This window comes from Canis lupus, chromosome 34, assembly GCF_048164855.1.
Source record: "Canis lupus baileyi chromosome 34, mCanLup2.hap1, whole genome shotgun sequence".
Classification (NCBI taxonomy): domain Eukaryota; kingdom Metazoa; phylum Chordata; class Mammalia; order Carnivora; family Canidae; genus Canis; species Canis lupus.
The window spans coordinates 9,349,050-9,369,654 of NC_132871.1; the positions used below are offsets into that span (position 1 = coordinate 9,349,050).

At 36.3% G+C, this 20,605-nt stretch overlaps 1 protein-coding gene across 8 annotated transcripts in view; it reads left to right on the top strand.

The window, feature by feature from the left end:
* Window positions 1-20,605, top strand: part of PDE11A (phosphodiesterase 11A) — a 405,439-nt gene that overhangs the window by 249,295 nt on the left and 135,539 nt on the right. For all 8 annotated transcript variants that reach the window (XR_012023877.1, XR_012023878.1, XM_072811251.1 and 5 more), the window contains one exon: window positions 20,299-20,349. Coding sequence is in view for 6 of the 8 variants with exons in the window: in XM_072811251.1 (XP_072667352.1) it covers window positions 20,299-20,349 (51 nt within the window). In the remaining 2 variants the exon portion in view is untranslated. The remainder of the gene's footprint in view (window positions 1-20,298; window positions 20,350-20,605) is intronic.

Consider the following 20,605-nt stretch of genomic DNA (forward strand, 5'->3'; position numbering starts at 1 on the left):
CCACACAGTTGTGGGGCCACGTTCCTGGGACAGGCTGGCAAGCCTGGTGAGACCCTCCCCGGGAGGAACAGTGTGGGTCCCCGCCTTGGGCGCCCCTGAAGTTCGGAATGTGGAAACTCGGTCACATACTTGAGCCTAAAAAGGCTCAGCCATGGGCAGGTGAAGGCAGGGTTCAGACAGAGCAGGGAAACAAGTACAGTGACTGACTGCACTTCTGGGAGGGCTCCCTGAAGAGGAGGGGTCCCCAACTTTCTGCTTTGAGGCCAGAGAGCAGGGTGCAGCCGGTTCATCCTGCTCATCAGTCCTGAAAGCCTTCAGGGAGCAAAACAGCACCACCTAGTGGAGGCTGGAGCCTTGTACACACACACACACACACACACACACACACACACACCATACCCCCCCACACCCCCACCCCACTATGACCTGGAGACGCATTTCTGCTGAACCGAGTCTTCCTGAGAATCAGCGCAGCAGGCCCTTCCCCTAGAAGAACAGCACAACTAGCTCCCATCAAATTTACTGATCATATGGTGCTGTAAAGCTTCAGCTCTAGGGGAAATAGCATCCTTTTTACTTTTATTCTTTCTTTTATTTTTATTATTTTTCATATATTTTCTTAAATTTTCCAATTCCTTTTGACTTGCTTAAATTATTTTTTGATTTATATATTTTTTTATTTATATATTTTTAAATTTATATATATATACTTATATATATATACTTTTCATATATATTTTTTGTCTACTTTCATTTTATCTTATTTTTTATTTTGGGATCTAGGTTCTTTTAAGAAGCAGATCAAAATCCACCCAAGATCAGTTTTTTGTTGTTGTCATTGTTTTGTTTTGTTTTTTCTTGTTTTTTGTTTGTTTTTCTTGATTTGGGGGATTTTCCTCCCTTTTTCTTTTTTTCTTTTTTCCTTTTTTTTTTTTTTTTTTGCTTTATTTTGTTGTTTGTTTTGCTGTTCTTTTTTCTTTCTTCTTTTCTTTTCTGGACAAAATGATGAGATGAAGGAATTCACCCCAAATGAAAGAACATGAGGTAGAACTCATGGCCAGGATTTAACCAACATAAGCATAAGATGTCTGAACTAGAATTTAAAACAACAATTATAAGGATACTGATTGGGCTTGAAAAAAGCATAGAAGACACTAGAGAATCCCTTAACACAGAGATAAAGGAACTAAAATCTAGCTAGGCTGAAATTAGAAATGCTATAACCAAGATGCAAATACAAATGGAGGCCATAAAAATGAGGATGGGTGAATCAGAGAAGCAAATCAGTGATATAGAAGATAAAATCATGGAAAATAATGAAGCTGAAAAGAAGAGGGAAAGAAAGGTAATGGACCACAAGTTCTTAGAGAACTCAGAGACTCAGTAAAATGTATTAACATTCATATCATAGGAGTCCCAAAGGATGAAGAGAGAGATAAAGGAGCAGAAGGTTTATTTGAACAAATTATAGCTGAAATCTTTCCTAATCTGGGGAAGAACACAGACATCAAAATCCAAGAAGCACAGAGAACCCCCATTAAATTCAACAAAAGCCAACCACTGCCAAGGCATATCATAGTCAAATTTTCAAAATATAGAAAAGGAAAGAATATTGAAAGAAGCAACGGAAAAAAAGATCCTTAACCTGCAAGGGAAGACAGATCAGGTTTACAGCAGATCTGTCCACAGAGACTTGACAGACCAGAAGAGAGTGGCAGGAAATATTTAATGTACTGAATGGAAAAAATATGCAGCTAAGAATTCTTCATCCAGCAAGACTGTCATTCAAAATAGGAGAGATAAAGAGTTTCCCGGACAAACAAAAACAGAAGGAGTAGGTAACCACTAAACCAGCCCTGCAAGAAACTTTAAGGGAGACTCTGAGTGGAAAGAAAAAGACCAAAAGCAACAAAAACTAGAAAAGACTAGAGAATATCACCAGAAATACCAACTCTACAGGTAACACAGTGGCACTGAAGTCGTATCTCTCAATAATCACTCTGAATGTAAATGGACTAAATGCACCAATCAAAAGACAGGGTACCAGAATGGATGAAAAAAAATCCATCTGTATGCTGACTACAAGAGATTCATGTTAGACCTAAAGACACCTGCAGATTGAAAGTGAGGGGATGGAGAACCATCTATCATGCTAATGAATGTCAAAAGTAAGCTGGATTGGCCATACTTATATCAGACAAACTGATTTTTAAAATGAAGACTGTAACAAGAGATGAAAAAAGGGCATTATTTCATAATTAAGGGCCTATCCATCAAGAAGATCTAACAATTGTAAATATTCATGCCCCCACCTTGGGAGCACCCAAATATATAAGTCCATTAAAAATAAACATAAAGAAACTCATTGATGATAATACAGTAATAGTAAGGGACTTTAATGCCTCACTTACTAAGCAGGAAATCGACAAGGAAACAATGGCTTTGAATGACACACTGGACCAGATGGACTTAACAGAGATATTCAGAACATTTCATCCTAAAGCAGCCGAACACACATTCTTCTTGAGTGCACATGGAATATTCTCCAGAATAGATCACACTCTGGGTCACAAATCAACCTTCAACAAGTACAAAAGATCAAGATCAGACCACAACACTTTGAAGTCAATCACAAGAAGAAATTTGGAAAGACCTTAAATATATGGAGGTTAAAGAACATCCTACTAAATAATGAATCAGTTAGCCAGGAAATTAAAGAAGAATTTTTTTTAATGCATGGAAGCAAATGAAAATGAAAGCATGACAGCTCAAAACCATTGGGATGCAGCAAAGGCAGTCCTAAGAAGGAAGTATATTGCACTATAGGCCTACCTCAAGAAGCAAGAAAAGTCTCAAATATACATCCTAATCTTACACCTAAAGGAGCTAGAAAAGGAACAGCAAATACAACATAAAGCCAGAAGAAAGAAAATAATAAAGATTAGAGCAGAAATAAATAGTAGAAACAAATTAAAAAAAAACCAGTATAACAGACAAACAAAACTAAGAGCTCGTCCTTCAAAAGAATTAATGAAAGCATTAAACCCTTAGCCATACTTGTCAAAAAGCAAAGAGAAAGGGCCCAAATGACAAAATCGCAAATGATAGAGGAGAGATCATCACCAACAGCGAGTTCACACTTTCCTCTCTCTTTGAAGCTTTAGAATTTTATTCTGGCTAACTCTTGGTTCTTGTATGTACCTCCAAAAGTTCAGACTTAGCAAATCTAGCAATTAAAATCTCCATTAAAAAACAAATACGTTATTAACAGAATACTGATATGATGTTTTCATTTACAGTAATTTATCTTTAACTTCTTGCCCTGGCTTTTCACATCCAGACCCTTGCCAGTCCTGGTCAGTTTTGTTCCTACAATATCTCCATTTTCAAGGTTCAGATTTCTATTTTCTCTTCCCTGTATTAATTCTACTTATTCAAGCTGATTTCTTGGCTCTGGTTTCTTCTTTCCTCACCCATAGTACACTCAACATACAGGTTTATTTTCCTAAAATGCAATTACTGATCATATCTGCCTCTAAAGACATCAGTGGCTCCCCATCACCTGCAAATTTAAGTAATAGAAGAAGTAGAGGATTTTTATGAGAAGAAATCAAAATTGGTAGTAACCAGTGCCTAGAACTAACTACCTTATCATTTGGGTTGGCAACATTTTTTTCTTTCAACCCTTTTAAGATATTACTGTCTTCTGGTTTCCACTGTTACTAGTGAAAAATCTGCCATCATTCTTGATGTTCTCTTAAATGTAATGTAACTTTATTTCTCACTGATTATAACATTTTCATTTTATTCTGGGTTTTAGGCATATTTCTTATAAACTACATACATCTGAATACAGTATTTAAATTCAACTTGAGAACCTTTGCTGTTGATGAAAGATTTGGTTTTACATGTTATTTTTCTCCCTGAGTTTTTACTTTCTTAATTTTTGCTTTTTCTGAGTTTTACTACGTGGGTTATATTTTGCTTGATTTTTTTTTTACCCCAATGAAGTGGGTACTTTGTCTTCTACAAAAGCATTTTTTAATCAATATTTCTCTAATTAATAAGGACAAAAAGAAAGCAGTATCTTTTAACCTGTCACTATGTAGGAAAATGAATTGTATACTTTTACCTGCAGTTTTGTTTGTTTTTGTTATGTATTTATTTTGTTTATGTATTACAGTATTTTAATTACATGACCATGAGCAAACTATTACATTTACACACTGCAGTTATTTTTTCAAAAGTGCTACTCATATATTTCAGTACTACTATAGCTATTTATAATACTTATTTAGACATAGATTTTGTTTTGGTATCCTAGTTGTGTCTATCAAACCACTCAAAACTTAATAGCTTTAAAACAGCAATTTTGTTATTTCTAAGATATATATCTTGATATGTCACAAGTGCAGAAAGTGTTCCCTCATGCCTCTTCCCAGAGACACTACCACCCCTAGAGATAACCACTGCTCTGATTTTTCCATCGTAGATTGATTTTACCCATTCTAGTACTTCACATACATTAAATTATACAATATGAAATCTTTTGTTTAATGCTTCTTCAAACACCATAATACATTTGAAAGTCACCCATATTGGGTATGTATATAAGTTTGTTCCTTTTAACTAATTAGTATTTCATTGAGGAATTATACCACAATTTGTTTATCCATTCTCCCATTGATGAATACACAGACTATTTCCAATTTGGAGTGATATGAATAAATCTGCTATGAACATTTTTGTAAAAATTATTTTTGTAAATATATGCTTTTATTTCTCTTGGGCTAATACCTGGTATTAGAATTACTAAATCCAAAGGCCAGTGTATATTTAGATTTTTTACAGATTTATTTATTTTAGAGAGAGAGACAGAAAGAGAGTGCCAGTGAGGGGAGGGGCAGAGGGAGAGAATCCTCAAACTGACTCCCCACTGAGCACAGAGCCCAAAACAGGGCTCCATCTCACAATCCATGAGGTCACAACCTGAGCCAAAACCAAGAGTTAGACGCTTAACCAACCGAACCACCAAGGCACCCTGTATATTAGTTTTATATGAAAATGTCAGATACATTTTTCTTCCAATGTGATGTACCATTCATTGTACTTTCCTGCCCAGTAACTATGAAAGTTTTCATTGTTTCACAGTCTCATCAAGATTTAGTGCCATGATTGTTTTTAATTCTAGCCATTTCAGTAAATATGTAATGTATTTTATTGTGGTTTTAATTTTAATTTCCCTGATGACTAATAATGTTGTATATTTTTTCATGTGTTTATTTACCATTCACATATCTTTTGTGAACTCCCAAATTTCTGCCCATTTTTAATTGAATTGCTTGCCTTTGTATTACTGAGTGGTAGTTCTGTATATCCTGGATATTGATTGTTGGTCAGATATATATGTACTGTAAATGTTTTCTCCAAATTTGTATCTCACTCATTCATTTTCTTCATAGTGTGTTTTGATGAGCAGATGTTTTTAGTTTTGATAAAGTCTACTTTGTCATTTCTTTTAGTTTTAAGGTTATTGCTTTCTGTGATATAAGATATATTTGCATTCCCACAGATCAAGAATATATTTCCTACATTTTCATCTAAAAGCTTTATGGTTTTAGCTTTTACATTTGGCTCTATGGTCCATCTTAATAATTTTCATATGTGGTAGCAGTTAAGGTTCATTTTATTATATGTCCCATTTATTTAAAAAGTTTTTTCTCCATTGGATCACTTTGGCACCTTTGCTGAAAAACAAATGACTATCTACGTGTCAGTCCATTTCTGGCCTGTTCTTTTCTAACGATTTATCATCCTGAATTCTTGCATTAAAAAAAAAAACTTTTTAAACTCCAATTAGGATAAGTTCTGCTATTATAATTTGGATTTCCTTAAAGTTTTTCCATATGTTAACCAACCCCATTTGCATGTTATTGGGTGTGTATTCAATCACTGAATAAGTATTTGTTGAGCTACTTTGTAGTGGATAATGTTCTAGGTATTGAGGATTCAGCAGTGAGCAAACAAGTAATATTCCTATTCTCATGTGCCTTATATTCTAGTGGGAAAAGACAAGCAGTAGATAAGTAAACAAATAAGCAAGATAAATTCATGATAATGTGTCATAAAGAAAACAAAGCAAGATGCTTTAATAAAGAGTAATTGGTAAAAGGTACTATTAGAGATACATCCAGGAGAAAGTGACAGTTGACCTTTGTTATCTCATTCTTTATTTTTAAAATTTCATCCAGACCTATTTTGCTTATATAGTTTTCTGCTCCAGCTTCTTATATCTTATTGAAGACACTAAGCATAAGATTTCTGAAAGGCAATAGCCCTTGCATGAGATATTATCAGGGGTATATTCTTTCTGAGTTTTCAGGAAGATGTCTCCTTTTGTTTGACTTCAGTATTTACCAAATTACAAGACTTTGTGATTGGCCTTAGGCCTCTCTTACTGTCCACTTACATACTGTTGTATCCCCCAAGAGGGCCAGAGTGAGCCCTTCAAAGCATGGGACCTGGGCTGGGGACTTGGTCTTCCAGGGTCTCAGTAATACAGACAAAGGCCGAGTACTTTGTGTTTCTGGTCCTATTCTCCCTGAGTGTGACTCTTCTTTCTAGATCCCTTTGCATTGTCTCCACAGATCTCAGTCTCCAGTTCTACAGTCCTAGCCAAGCTACCATTCTCTCTTCCATATCCACTCTTGCCCACCTCCAGTCCATCCTCTATACAGCAACCAGGGTCATATTCTACATGTAATGGGGATCCCTTTATATGTTCAAGAACAAGCAAAGCTACATAATGTAACAAGAGAATGAATGCCTCAAAAGTTGGAGTGGTGGTCCCCTCTAGGTTGGGGTATAATTGAGAAGGGGCTTCCAAGTGATGGGAAAACTAACCACATCATGTCAGTCTCTTACCTAAAAACCCTCAGTGTCTTCCCATTGACTATGTCTTTATTAGCTCACAAGGCCCTGGATGGCCTGGCTTCTGCCTAGCACTCCTACCTCATTTCAGGTCACCTCTGCCTCACTCACATTATCCTTAGAAGCAATTTCACCTTCTGCCCAGAATATCTTCCCTCTACCTGTTGGCCTGGCTAGTTTCTTTTTATTTCCCAGGTCTCGCCTTAAATATCATCTAACCAACTTTCTTGCTGCCTCCCACACTCGGCCCACCTCCATTCTCTTTCGGCATTTTGCTAATTGACTCTGAAACAATTATTCCAATGCATATGTTTGCCTGGTTAGTACACCCCTGTACCACTGAAACATAAGTTTTATTAAAACAGGGACCATGTGCACAGTGCTTGGCCCAAATTAAGTCCTCAGTAGATATTTCTTGGTTGAATGAATGGCTCATGATCTAGACACCCCAATTGCATCAATGCTCTTCCCTGACTTAGTCCCTCAAGTCTCGTCTGATCTCTATGGCTACCAGCCTTGGCTCAGACAGATTAAAAATTGCTCTTTTTACTCTTACTTTTGAACTTCCCTTTGTGCCATGGCAACCAGTCACTCCCATGGTCCTAGTTAGTTGACAGTGGCTCGAACTAGGCCTGGCCCCATACTGTATCAGACATAAAATTCTCCATGGTTTCTGCATAGCCACTGCAAATATGCAATGTATCTTTCTCCCAAATCAGCAACCACAATAGCCTTGTTGATTACGTAAAACCCATTAGAGAGGAGGGGTGTGTGTGTGTGTGTGTGTGTGTGTGTGTGTGTGTCTATGTAGAAGTATGCCATTAAGAGAAATCAGACTACTAATAGTTCCAGATATGTAAATTATACATTTGAAAAGCCGTTGGCACGTATTATAGTTGTTTTAGACACAATAATAACCAATCCAAGTTGCTCAGTTAGTCCAGAAAAATGAAACCTTTTTCATTAAGTATTAATGGCTGAGATCTTTAATGAGAGACTACTAAAAACTTTTATAATTTGGAAGGATTATTACCACATACAACTTTTTCAAAAGAATAGGGTGTTTCTTTCACCCTAAGGACAGTGAAATAAGTTAAGTAAGCAATTCCTTAAAGTTATGTAACAGAAAAAAGCCAATCATAATCTTTCACTTATAATTTTCTTCTACAGGTATCAGATATGCTTAGTCAAATCAACAATATTTAGTGAGCATATACTATATGTACTATATATGCTGAATATAAAGAATATTTAATGAGTATATACTGTAATCCCACTTATTTGGAGATCCTGTCTAATTCAAATACAACTCTTTGAAACTAGAAGAGAATCAGGAAATAAGGGAAAGTCTAATAAACACCATAAAATTCACATACTAGAACTCATACATTGGACTCATTTGCTCCAATTTCAAACACAATTCTAACACAACTTGCTATTTGATTGCCTAATCCATTGTGATACTCGTTAGAGCTCATCACAAAATATGTTTTATTCTGTCCCTTTTGAGCTTATGGTAGGGTAACACTTTTACAGTCTCTTGAAGTTAAGAGCCATGGGACTTGTTCTGGCCAGTGGAATGTGAATGGAAAATGCAGGCATTTCCCACCTTTTACTGATGAGGAAACTGAGACTCGGATGGGGTAAGCCATTAAGTCAAAGTTACAGAGCCAGTAGAGCCAGGATTATGAGCTCTGGTTGACCTATGTGATGACATGATTTTAAACAGGATCTTGACCAAATTGCTTTTGTAAGCCAAAATGAAACTAATTTCACATTATTTTTGTATTTCCATTTTCAACATAATTAAGAAATAAAAAGAAATATAGTTACAGGAAGTGTAATTAGCACAATAAAGCTAAGGAAACATTTCAAATGAAGCTATTCAGATCACCCTGGGATTTGGGAGAAGATCCAGATGAACTTTATTTCTTTCTCCTCTACTCACTTGTAAGTCCAACTGGTAACATTCACTCCAATCCAGACATTTTTAACCTGGAATCCATTGGTGGGATTTAGATCAGTGGTTCTCAAGGGACCTTGAGACCAGCAACATCAGCATCCCCTAGGAACATGTTAGAAATACAAAATACTCTGGCCCCACTCCAGACCTGCTGAACTGGGAACTGTGGAGGCAGGGCCCAACCATCTGTGCTCTGATACATGCTAAAGTATGAGAACCACTGAACTAATGAATGACTTGTGTGTATGAGAACTTCTAATGTATAAGAACATAGCTGAAATATTATCTAACTGTAGGTACCAGCATTTTATAGGAAAATCCTTGACAAGCCCTCTTGAGGGTAGTAAAGATATGAGGGAATAGATTTTGACTGCCTCCAACAACCAAAATGTGTGAAAAACGTTCTGTGTAAGAAAAGGGAGAGAATTTTGTTATTTTACATTTGAAATGGAGGGAGAAGGGAGAAAAGGTAAAAGGGAAGGATACATTGGATGGTAGCCAGAAAAATGAAGAGAGGCTGAAACTTGAGGTTAAGAATCAGTGAAATGCCCCATTGGTGGAAGAACCAAGAGACATTTTGAGAATGGTGAGGCTGGCATTTGGTTTGAAGTCATGTAACTCCATCGTTTGTTTTTCATGAAGAAAAAGAGACATAGAGGAAAGGAGAAGGAAGAGGAAGAGAGAAAGAGAGAAGGAGGGAAGGGGAGAGAAAAGGAAGGAGGAAAGAACAAGAAGAGAAAATCTTCTTCATGATCTACTGAACTCATGAATGCTTGACATGAGTAAATATTTATGTGAAAAATTGAAGAGGGGGTTGAATTTCACATTTCTGTATGATGGCTCAGTGGTTGAGCGTCTGCCTTTTGCTCAGGTCATGATCCCAGGGTCCTGGGATTCAGTCCCACATCGGGTTCCCCACAGGGAGCCTGCTTCTCCCTCTGCCTATTTCTCTGCCTCTCTCATGAATAAATAAATAACATCTAAAAAACAAAAACAAAAAACATAGGAACATTTGCTTGAACCTGCCAACAATTTGCAGATACTTTGAAAAAAGCTTTGAATTTCCATAGTATTGTATGGTTTTAAGGGTTCAAGCCAATCTCACCTAAATTTTGAAAGACAAGCTTTAGTTAACACTTGAAATCCATTACATACTATGGATGACATAGAGTAGCAAGTCCCAGTTGAAGGTTGATGTTGTTTTGTTTATTTAATACTGCTTAACCAACTATCCTAAAATTTAGTGGCTTAAAACACACAACATTTTTCTCATGATCTTATGAGTCCAGAATTCCAAAAGGGCTGGAATAGATAGTTCATCTCTGATCCATGTAGTATTAGCTGGGATGATGGAGGCTGGAAGATATATTTCAAGATGGCTTCTTCACTCACTCACATGTGTGGCTTCATGGTTCTCCTTGGCCTCTCTCTCCTTGCAGATGGCGTTTCATCCATTCCTCATGTGGCTGGAGCTTCTCACAGGGTAAATAGACTTTATACAGGGCTACAAGAAAGAAAGTTTCAAGGGCTAGGCAATAGAAACTTCCAGTCACTTAAAGCCTGGGCCCAGCACAACCAGCACAGCATCAGTATCACATATTATGTTATTAGTGAAGCAGTCAGAAACCCTACCTAGAGTCAAGAGGAAAGGACGTAGCCTCTACCTCTCATGGGAAGAGTGTCAAAGAACGTGTGGCCTTCTTTATCTACTGCAGATAATAATTTGCATGTAGCTGCAGAGTACCTGTTAAGTTTTAGGATTTATGTATACAAAATATGTTTTCCTCTGGCAAGTGTACCTGTACCAGTATTTATCAACTTGTAGGCAAAGGGTGAAAGATAGTTTGGGTAACTACCAAATGAATGTCAGTGTTGTCCTTATATGCTAGCTAATGAGTAGCATTTATAATTATGAAAGTATTTTGTTTAATTTTATTTTTAAATTTTTATTTATTTATTTGTCAGAGAGAGAGAGAGAGCACAAGCAAAGGAAGTGGCAGGCAGAGGGAGAGGGAGAAGCAGGCAGCCTAATGCAGGGCTCGATCCCAAGACCCTGGGATCCTGACCTGAGCCAAAGGCAGACACTTAACCAACTGAGTCACCCAGGTGCCCCCATTATGAAAGTATTTTAAAGGCTTGCTTTTCAAAATTCTGTTGAAATTTGGAGTGTTGTTACCAATATTAACTTTTTAATTTGGTAAAGACATAGAATAATCAGGTTAAACCTTTGCTTTGGGTGAATAAATGATGAATGCATATCTCATCCTAAATTGAGGGCTTTCTCAAACCAATGGAGATATTGACTCCCTACCTTTGAGTGAAACAAATGCAAAAATGGCATGTCTGTTCTGTCAAGAAGACTAATTAATAAAGAATCCAGCCAAGATGAGCAGGTCTCACACTAACCTAAAAGTCTAAACTTCTAATATGTGCACATTGTTGTCAAGGCAGCTCTTTGAAAAACCTCTACTCACATCCCACTGAACACAATTTGATAGATGCCTTAATATTCTTTGTTTCTATATAAAATAGAAGGCTTGATATTTCAAAACTAAGATGATTCTTTTAAGCACACTAATGGACCCAGTAGGAATTTTATACTTTCTTGTAGTCACAGTTTCTTATACTCTATACTAATTTATCCTGCTGGCCAAGTGGAGAACTTTTAGCCTCTTACGTGAGAAGGTCATAATTTCTTATATTACGGAGGGCCAGCAGCTGGCTACAGAGCTAATAAGCTTATTGTTAGTACAAATTATACCTAATACAAAATGAAATTGGAAATCAAAATTATATTCATGTTTTAGGTACAAACCTAATCATTTAAATTTAGACATCTATGATTTTGTCAAAATATATCTTTGCAGCTCTTTCATCAAGAGAGCCTTGGACTGAATGAGTTTGATCCAGAGGATCATTTCTTATATTTTGATGTTTTCAGACTGCACATACATAGCACAAATGCCACCACTCTTTCTACCCAATATCTATTGAAGATATCAGTAATCAGTCACAGCACACCTTCCCACTGAGCTCTTCCATAAGACTCAAGAACTATTTTCAGCACCATGCTTCATACAACTACTAGCAGTCAAATAAAATTGAGGACCCGAGTAAAATTTATTTGGCAGGATGGAGAAATGAATCCCAAAATATCTATCACGATAGCTTACACATAGTAGGCACCACATAAATATGTGTTGATATGAACTACAGATGTGGCCCTTCTTTACTGCATAAGCAGGAGCAAGAGCAGCTGATCTGAAAGTCAGGCTAACGATTATTTTATTACCCCAGATTCAGCAGGTATCTTCATTCTACTTTAAATTCAAAAAGATCAACTCTGTTTTAGTTTTTAAAAAAATTTTTTTATTACAAGGGTACCTGGGTGGCTCAGTTGGTTGAGCATCTGACTCTGGATTTTGGCTCAGATCATGATCTCAGGGTCCTGGGATGGAGCCCTGAGGAGGGCCTGCAGGGAATCTGCTTGTCCATCTATCCCTCTGTTTACCCTTTCTCTCTGTCCCTGTCTCTCTCAACTAAGTAAATAAATCTTTTTTAAAATACATTTTTTATGACAGGTGCAATCCGAAATTCATGGTAATAGATCACATAGCAGACTCAGGTATCTGAAGTCCCTTTGTGAACATTTCATGCCATTAAAAAGCAGGCAGTTTCTCAAGTATTTGACAGTAAAAACTGATGATCTCTCTGTTTCTACACATTCATTCAGTTGAAGTATCTGTGAAGCTGGTCGTCCTCTTGTTAAGAAATCCCAGAATATGGTTCTCCCCTCAGATGGCACTTCCGTCAAGTCACTCCGAGTAAATTGGCTTTCTATTCCTTGGCTGGAGGTCTACTGCTGATAGCAAAGCATATTTCTTTGGAGCTCATCAACATAAATTATTTGGGACTTTACTTTGTATTGGCTTAACTCTGAAAGCAGTTTAGTTTCCATGTGCCACCAGGTGCCACTTTGCCACCAGAGCCATAAACATTTCAGTAAATATTTATGTAGTTCCTTTGCTACCTGAGACAGCCAGTCTGGGGCCTCAGCGAGGTCTGTGTTCCTCCTCCCTGTTATGTAGTTCTTTACATTTGCTTGCCTCTCAGCCAGTATCTCTAATGGTCCATTTCTCATTTCAGGAGCAAATGACAACAGATCTACAATAAATTAACATTCAAAGCTATTGATGTGAGAGATTTGCTGTCAACTACTCAGGGGCAGTTCCTGGGAATTCAAGGCCAGCATTGGCTCTGGTTTTGAATTGCAGGTGGCAGAGAGCAAGGCTTGATACAACAGTTGTGTTTGATAGCTCTGCTCATTGTTTTTCTTTTGAAATGTAGTTAATTGTGTTTTCCCACTGTAGAAGCTCTACACAAAACATGAGTTTGTCACTGTTGTTCATGGGTCCGAGGATTGCCTTATCTTGCTTTTCTTGCTTTTTTTGTTTTGTTTTGTTTTGTTTTGCTAGAAGCAAGTTCAGTCCAAAAGTTAATTGAAGTTGGTAGGGTTTCGCACATAGTAATTTATTTTTGGAACTATTAAGATTTCTCAAGTTAGAGTTCACCAACAAAATTGAGTCACTAGTTTTTACCTTAAATTTTTTCTAATTTAATTCAGACACAAAAGATAAAGCTATCTGGGATAGAATTTTTTTGTGAAAGTTTAGTATTTGTCACCTGTTATGTGGATCAATTGTTTACTTTTGTACAAGTTTATACAAATTTTATTTAACTGTCAAAAAAATTTGGCAAGTGTGTATGTTATGGTTAAACTCATAACCTAACAATGTTCCTCATGGAGAAAATGTTTATACAGTTAAGATTTGTAAATGTTTCTTTCTTAAAACTATTACAGTGCATTCAATTAAAGCATTTTTACTCAAAGATATTATTACTCAAGAATGGATACCTAGATTCTTGATATGAAATATACAGTTTGTGGAATTCTTATAAAGTTAATAGAATCTGGAATCAAGGAAAAAGTGTTCACTTATCCAGGAAGGTCTGACAATAGTAGTTAACAAAATATAATTCTTGGGGCACCTATGTGGCTCAGTCAGTTAAGTGGCCAACTCTTGGTTTCCACTCAAGTTATAATCTCAGGATCATGAGATCGAGCCCCGCCTCTGGCTACACACTTAGTAAGAATCTGCTTCAAATTCTCTTTCCCTCTCCCTCTGCCCAACCCCCAACCCCTCCTTGTGCTCTCTCTCTAAAATAAAATAAATAAAAAAAAATAAAAAATAAAATAAAATAAAATAAATACATAAATCTTTAAAAATATATATTTCCTCATTTGCAAAAACATGGATGGAACTCAAGGGTATTATGCTAAATAAGTCAGTCAGAGAAAGACAAATACCATATGATTTCACTTATATGTGGAATATTTTTTAAAAAACTAAAAACAAATGAACAAAAACCCAAACATTTTCTTAAATATTAAGAACAAATTTGTGGTTGCCAGAAGGAAGGGAGTGGGGGAATGGACAAAATAGGTGAAGGGGACTAAGAGGTACAAACCTCCAGTTATAAAATAAAAAAGTCACAGAGATGAAAAGTATACTATAAAGAATATAGTCAATAATATTGTAATTACATTGTATAGTAACTGTACTTATTGTGGTGAGCATGGAGTAATGTGTAGAATTGTTGAATCAATATGTTGTACACCTGAAACTAATATAACATTGTATGTCAAGTATACTTCAATAATCAATTTTTTTAAAAAAGAAAAATCTCCAGAAGATGTCTATATATATGTATATGTACACACATATATATACACACATATATACATATGAATGAATATATATAATTCTTTAAGTTATATTCTCAACTATAAAAATTTGATCTTTAGTTTTGCTATGCTAAAAGTAATCAGGAATTACTTTTTGTGTTTTATTTCCTTCAGTGACATCCATCCATAGATTTGTCACAAGATCTTAGATTAATGAGGTTTTTTGGCATTGCTAAAAAATATTCCAGATTCAAGGCATTTGATAGGTTTGCCAAATAAAATACTGGGGGGAAAAGTCATTGGGAGATGTTGTGGGGTGAGCGTAAGGGAGGAACATGAATATTTTGGAATGTGGCTTAGAGTTTTCATATTTGTTTCTAGCCTTTTTAATTTGGAGAGAGTAGAAGTAGGGTTTCTGGGTACAAACACAAGACACCCAGTTAAATTTGAATTTCAGATCAACACCAAATAATATTTTTAGTATCAATATGTCCCAATTTTGCAAATATCGATGGTTGATCTGAAATTCAAATTTAACTGGGTATCCTGTATTTTTGTTTGCTAAATCTGGCAACCCTACCTATATGGCTTAGTTTATGCTCTAAGACATGTTATGATTTTACTGAGGAAAAGATAGCAATTAAAGCCACTCATAATATAAGCAATGAAGCATGTGGGAAATGGAGAGATTCTTTTAAGATCATTTTATTTTTTATTTCTTGATTCAGCAAGTATTTACTGAGTGCCAACTAAATATCAGGCACACTCCTCAGAACAGAATATATATTGGTGACGAAAACCAGATCTGATCCTTCAAAGTACTTACAGTCTAATGGGGGAGGCAGGTGATAAGCTAACTAATTACTCCAATGGTGGTAAGTGGTGCGAAGTGAACAAAAAGTCTTAATCTGTAATAATCTGCTTCACTGATTCAAATAGTTTCAAGTTTCAATTAAGTGGAATTAATAGCTCTTTTTTTTTTTAAGTAATAAAGGATGTGGGAAAATTTGATTTAAACAAGGTGAGTGGGTGGTATGCCTTAAATACTAAAAACCTGGCTAAGCACCACCTGGTGGCAGAGATTTTGAATTTCAGCTTGAATTTTTGTGGAATTTTATTTCCTAAAGATAAGTTTTGAAGATTAAATGTGCAAAAAGAGACTTGTAAGTTATAAGACATTTTAATAAAATGACATCCAAATTAAAATTACCATAGTAAAACTGAACCAAAAGAACAAAATCTGGAGTGGGTGGATCAGTCGGTTGGGCATCTGTTCCGAGTTGGGCTCCCTGCTCAGTGGGAAACCTGCTTCTCCCTCTCCCTCTACCCCTCCCCTTCCCCCTCCCCTGCTTGTGCTCTCTCTCACTCTCTCTCTTAAATAAATAAATACAATCTTTAAAAAAAAGAATGCTTAAAAAAAAACAAAATCTATTCAGTTATTTTTGCATTGAATATGCCAGCAAATAATTATGAGCCAATGAAGATAATAATAGGATGACACAATACTCTTCCAAATATTTATATAACAGAACTGTAATTGAATATTAATACAAGAGCTGTAAGTTGATTATTAGCGTGCCAAGTATTTCACATGTATTATCCCATTTAACCTTGCCAAGAATTGTGTGAAGTACAGGACCACACCACAGAATTTCCCCAGTAGAAAATACCGTGATTTTTAATAACCAAACTTAATAGACATATTTTTCTCAATTCAACATTTTTAAAAAGATTTTATTTAATTATTTGAGAGAGAGAGAGAGAGAGAATGAGCATGGGGGAGGGAGAAAGAGAGAAGGAGAAGCAGACTCCCCACGAAATAGGGGGCCAGATGGAGGGCTCTGTCCAGGACCATGGGATCATGACCTGAGCTGAAGGCAGATGCTTAACTGGCTGAGCCACCCAGGCACCCAATACAGCATTTTGGTGCCTTTGTCTATATTGGGGAAAATATATTTATGTCTCCAAAACTGTATAATTTTTTTAAACAAAATGAGGTATGGGAAAAATTTTGATTTACATTCCAAATAAACTTGATCTAAAGAACATCCAAAACATGTGTAGACATGTTGAGAACCACACAGAATCTAACAATGAGGCTGCACACCTCAATTGTTGCTGCTGCTGAGAAAGGCGAGTTGTCCTGATGTGTCGCCATCACGCCACTAACATTTAGCTCTAGTTTTTGCTTTGTAATACTTCACAATGAGCCCCCTCCCAAAGCTGAAAAAGTGATGAGAAAACTATGGGAAAAGAAGTGAGTGATCAGAGTGCTTACAATGAGAGAGAAGACGCTACTAAAATATAAAGCAATGTTTTGTTAAGACTGTTTTGGTTATTATCAGAAAATAAATACTTGAAGCAATCTATAACCTAACATTTTTTGTTTTGTGCTTACATATTAATTTTACTGTGTTTTCTTTAAATTTTAGGAAGTGTTTGTAGGTTTTATAATGCATTAAAATTTTTTTCAATTAAAAATAACGGAAAATAGGCTCCCTGTTGGTTTTGGGGTAGAACCTGCTTTCCAAGAGTTGATGTTAAGCAAGAGACACCTATTTAGTGTCAATATTATACCATTTTACAAAGAGACTAAGACATTTGTCCAAACTCCCTAGCTGGGAAGGGGTAGAGCCCTGGTGGCTGGTTCCAGGGGCTGTGTTCTATACCCTATTGACGCTGGTTCCACTGTGGCCCTGCTCCTGTCCCACGGATGGTGCATACTTCACATCAGCATTTCTCAAAACTCTTGGTCACTAGATTATTAGGTTGGGATGTTACTAGATTAATAATATATCACCCAAAAGGGAGTTGTGTGGATAGATTTGGGAAATGCTGCATTTAACAAAATAAAACATGTTACTCTACTATTCAGAACCAAATATGCAATGCCGTTCTCTAAGATTGGTTGCTGAAGAGGAAGTTAACATTTCCTAGACTTATTTGTTTGAAATTTGTGTAAAGAATGAGATTGCTAGCATAAAATATATAACATGTATAAATTATGTGTGTGCATATATATATGTATATATATGCCTTGTAACATACTAATACTGACTTAAGGAAATGTGTGTTTGTCTTACATAACAAAAAGTCTGAGGCAGGGCAGTCCAGGGCCAGACTCATTTCTCTTTCCCATTCTGCTCTACTATCCATAAAAGTCATTCACACTCACAGTTGTCTCCTCACAGATACAATATTTTGCTGCACCTCCAAGCCTTACAGCTGATTTTCAGGGAAGAAGAAAGAGAACAGCCCCCAACACCCCCACTCATATTTCATTGACCAGAGGAGCACCCCTAGCTGCAGGGAGCTTGAATTCAAGTTTTTACATTTAAGTCTCTGAATCAGTAAGTTACAATGTGGTGACAAACCACAAAGCTTGATTTCATGTTCACATGACACATCATCAGCTGAGGGTTGGCTGTGGCTGTGCTCTTCGATTTGGGACCCAGACTGAGAGAGCAGCTACATGCTTCCCATGGGGGAAGGATACAGAGGACGGCAGAACCATGGGACGGCTCTTAAAGACTGCTCAGAATGCTGTCACTTTCCCTCACGCTGCATTGGCTCAAGCTGGTCATATACTAAGGCTGGCAGTAGGACAGAGAAATATAATCCTCCTCCTACAAAAAACATCACAGATGGTTGGGCATGTATTATCCCATGCCCAGGAAAGATCAATATAATCTTTCTTATATAATAAAAGCAGACAACTGAGAATAGACTAGAAATGGAAGTTGAGTCAGCCATCTATAGTGTCTGCCACAGTTCACACACACACACACACACACACTCACACACTCACACACACCACCCACAACCTTTTTATTTATTTATGTTCCAGAGCATTTTACAGGACAAGTATTCATGTCCTTTGGGAACTGTGGCCTTGAGCCACATCATATCCCTTTAATAAAATAACTACCTATAAAAACATCCTGGTATAAAATACTTAGCCTCAAATGTGGGCTACAGTTCCATCCAGCATTATAATAGATTCCATTGCAATTGCACAGATAGCAGTCTGTGTCACAGTTATTGGAAATTTCATGTACAGTAAAATTCCCTGTGGAAAAGACAGTCTCTTCAATAAATGGTGTTGGGAAAACTGGACAGCTACATGCTAAAGAGTGAAACTGGACCACTGTCTTATACCATATACAACTATAAATTCAAATTGGATTAAAGATTTGAATGTAAGATCTGAAGCCATAAAACTCCTAGAAGAAAACATAGGCAGTAAGCTCTTTGACATCAGTCTTAGCACTATTTTTTTTTTTTTGGACCAGTCTCCTTAGGCAAGGGCAACAAAAGTGAAAATAAACAAATGGGACTGCATTCAGCTAGAAAGCTTCTGCACAGCAAAGGAAACCATCAACAAAAAGGCCGCCTACTGAGTGGAAGAAGATATTTACAAATCATACATATGATAAGGGGTTAATATCTAAAATATATAAAGAACCCATGTAATTTAATATCAAAAAAACAACCAGAGGACTTGAATGGACATTTTTCCAAAGAAGACATACAGATGGCCAATAGGCACATGAAAAGATGCTTATCATCACTCATCATCAGGGAAATGCACATCAAAACCACAATGAGATACCACCTCACACCTGTCAGAATGGCTAGTATCAAAGAGACAGAGTAAGAAGGGTTGGTGAGGATGTGGAGAAAAGGGAGCCCTTGTACACTGTTGGTGGGAGTGTAAACTGGCACAGGTACTACGGAAGACAGTATGGACATTCCTCAAAAAGTTAAAAATAAAACTAATAAAACTATTAATCCAGCAATTCCACTTCAGTTATCTGAAGAAAACAAAAACTCTAATTTAAAAAGATATGTGCAAAAAATAAAATAAAATAATAAAATAAAATAAAATAAAATAAAATAAAATAAAATAAAATAAAAAAGATATGTGCACCCTGATGTTTATTGCAGCATTATTTAAAATAGTCAAGATATGAAAGCAATCTGTGTCCATCAGTAGATGAGTGGATAAAGAAGATATGGGGTATACACACACACACACACACACACACACACACACACACACAGAAATATTACTCAGCCATCACAAAAAAATGAAATCTTGCCATTTGCAACAACATGGATGGATCTAGAGGGTATTATGCCAAGTGAGATAAGTCAGGCAGAGAAAGACAAATACTGTATGGTTCTGCTCATATGGGGAATCTAAAAACAAAACAAAACAACAAATGAAACAAAATGGAAACAGACTCAGAGATACAGGAAACAAACTATTGGTCCCCAGAAAAAGGAAAGGGTTGGGGAATGCAGATGAAATAGGTGAAGGGGATTAAGAGGTACAAACTTGCAGTTAGAAAATAAATATGTCACGGGGATGTGATGTACAGCCTAAGAAATACAGTTGATAATATTGTGATAACTATATGGTGACAAATGGTAACTAGACTTATCATGGGGATCATTTTGTTATGCATAAAAGTATCAGATCACTATGATGTATACCTGAAACTAATAGGATATTGATGCCAATTATACTTAAGTAAAAAAAATCCTTTATTGTCAAGGTGATATAATGAACTATATTTATTTATAAGCCAGGAGAATTTCAGAAAATAGTCATGTCTAGTTATTAAAGATTTTTTTTCCTTTTCTTCTGAATCAGGTGCTGTCATACCATGCAACATGTTCAAAAGCTGAAGTTGACAAGTTTAAGGTAAGGAAGCAAGGGGTGCCCTGCTAGGACATAATGTTAAACTTCACATGGCTTTCTGACCCATTGTCACTTGCCTCTGTAGAATCATTCCTGCCCACTAGGTGTTAGGGAGTAGAACTGGGCAAAGGTGTATTTGAATCTTTCAATCTTAGAGGGGAAAAGAGACTTAAAAATAACTGAGTAGCCCCTTTATGATCATTTAAATGATTCAGTATTTATATCTTTTCATTTGTTAGGTAAGTAGGATATTAGCAAA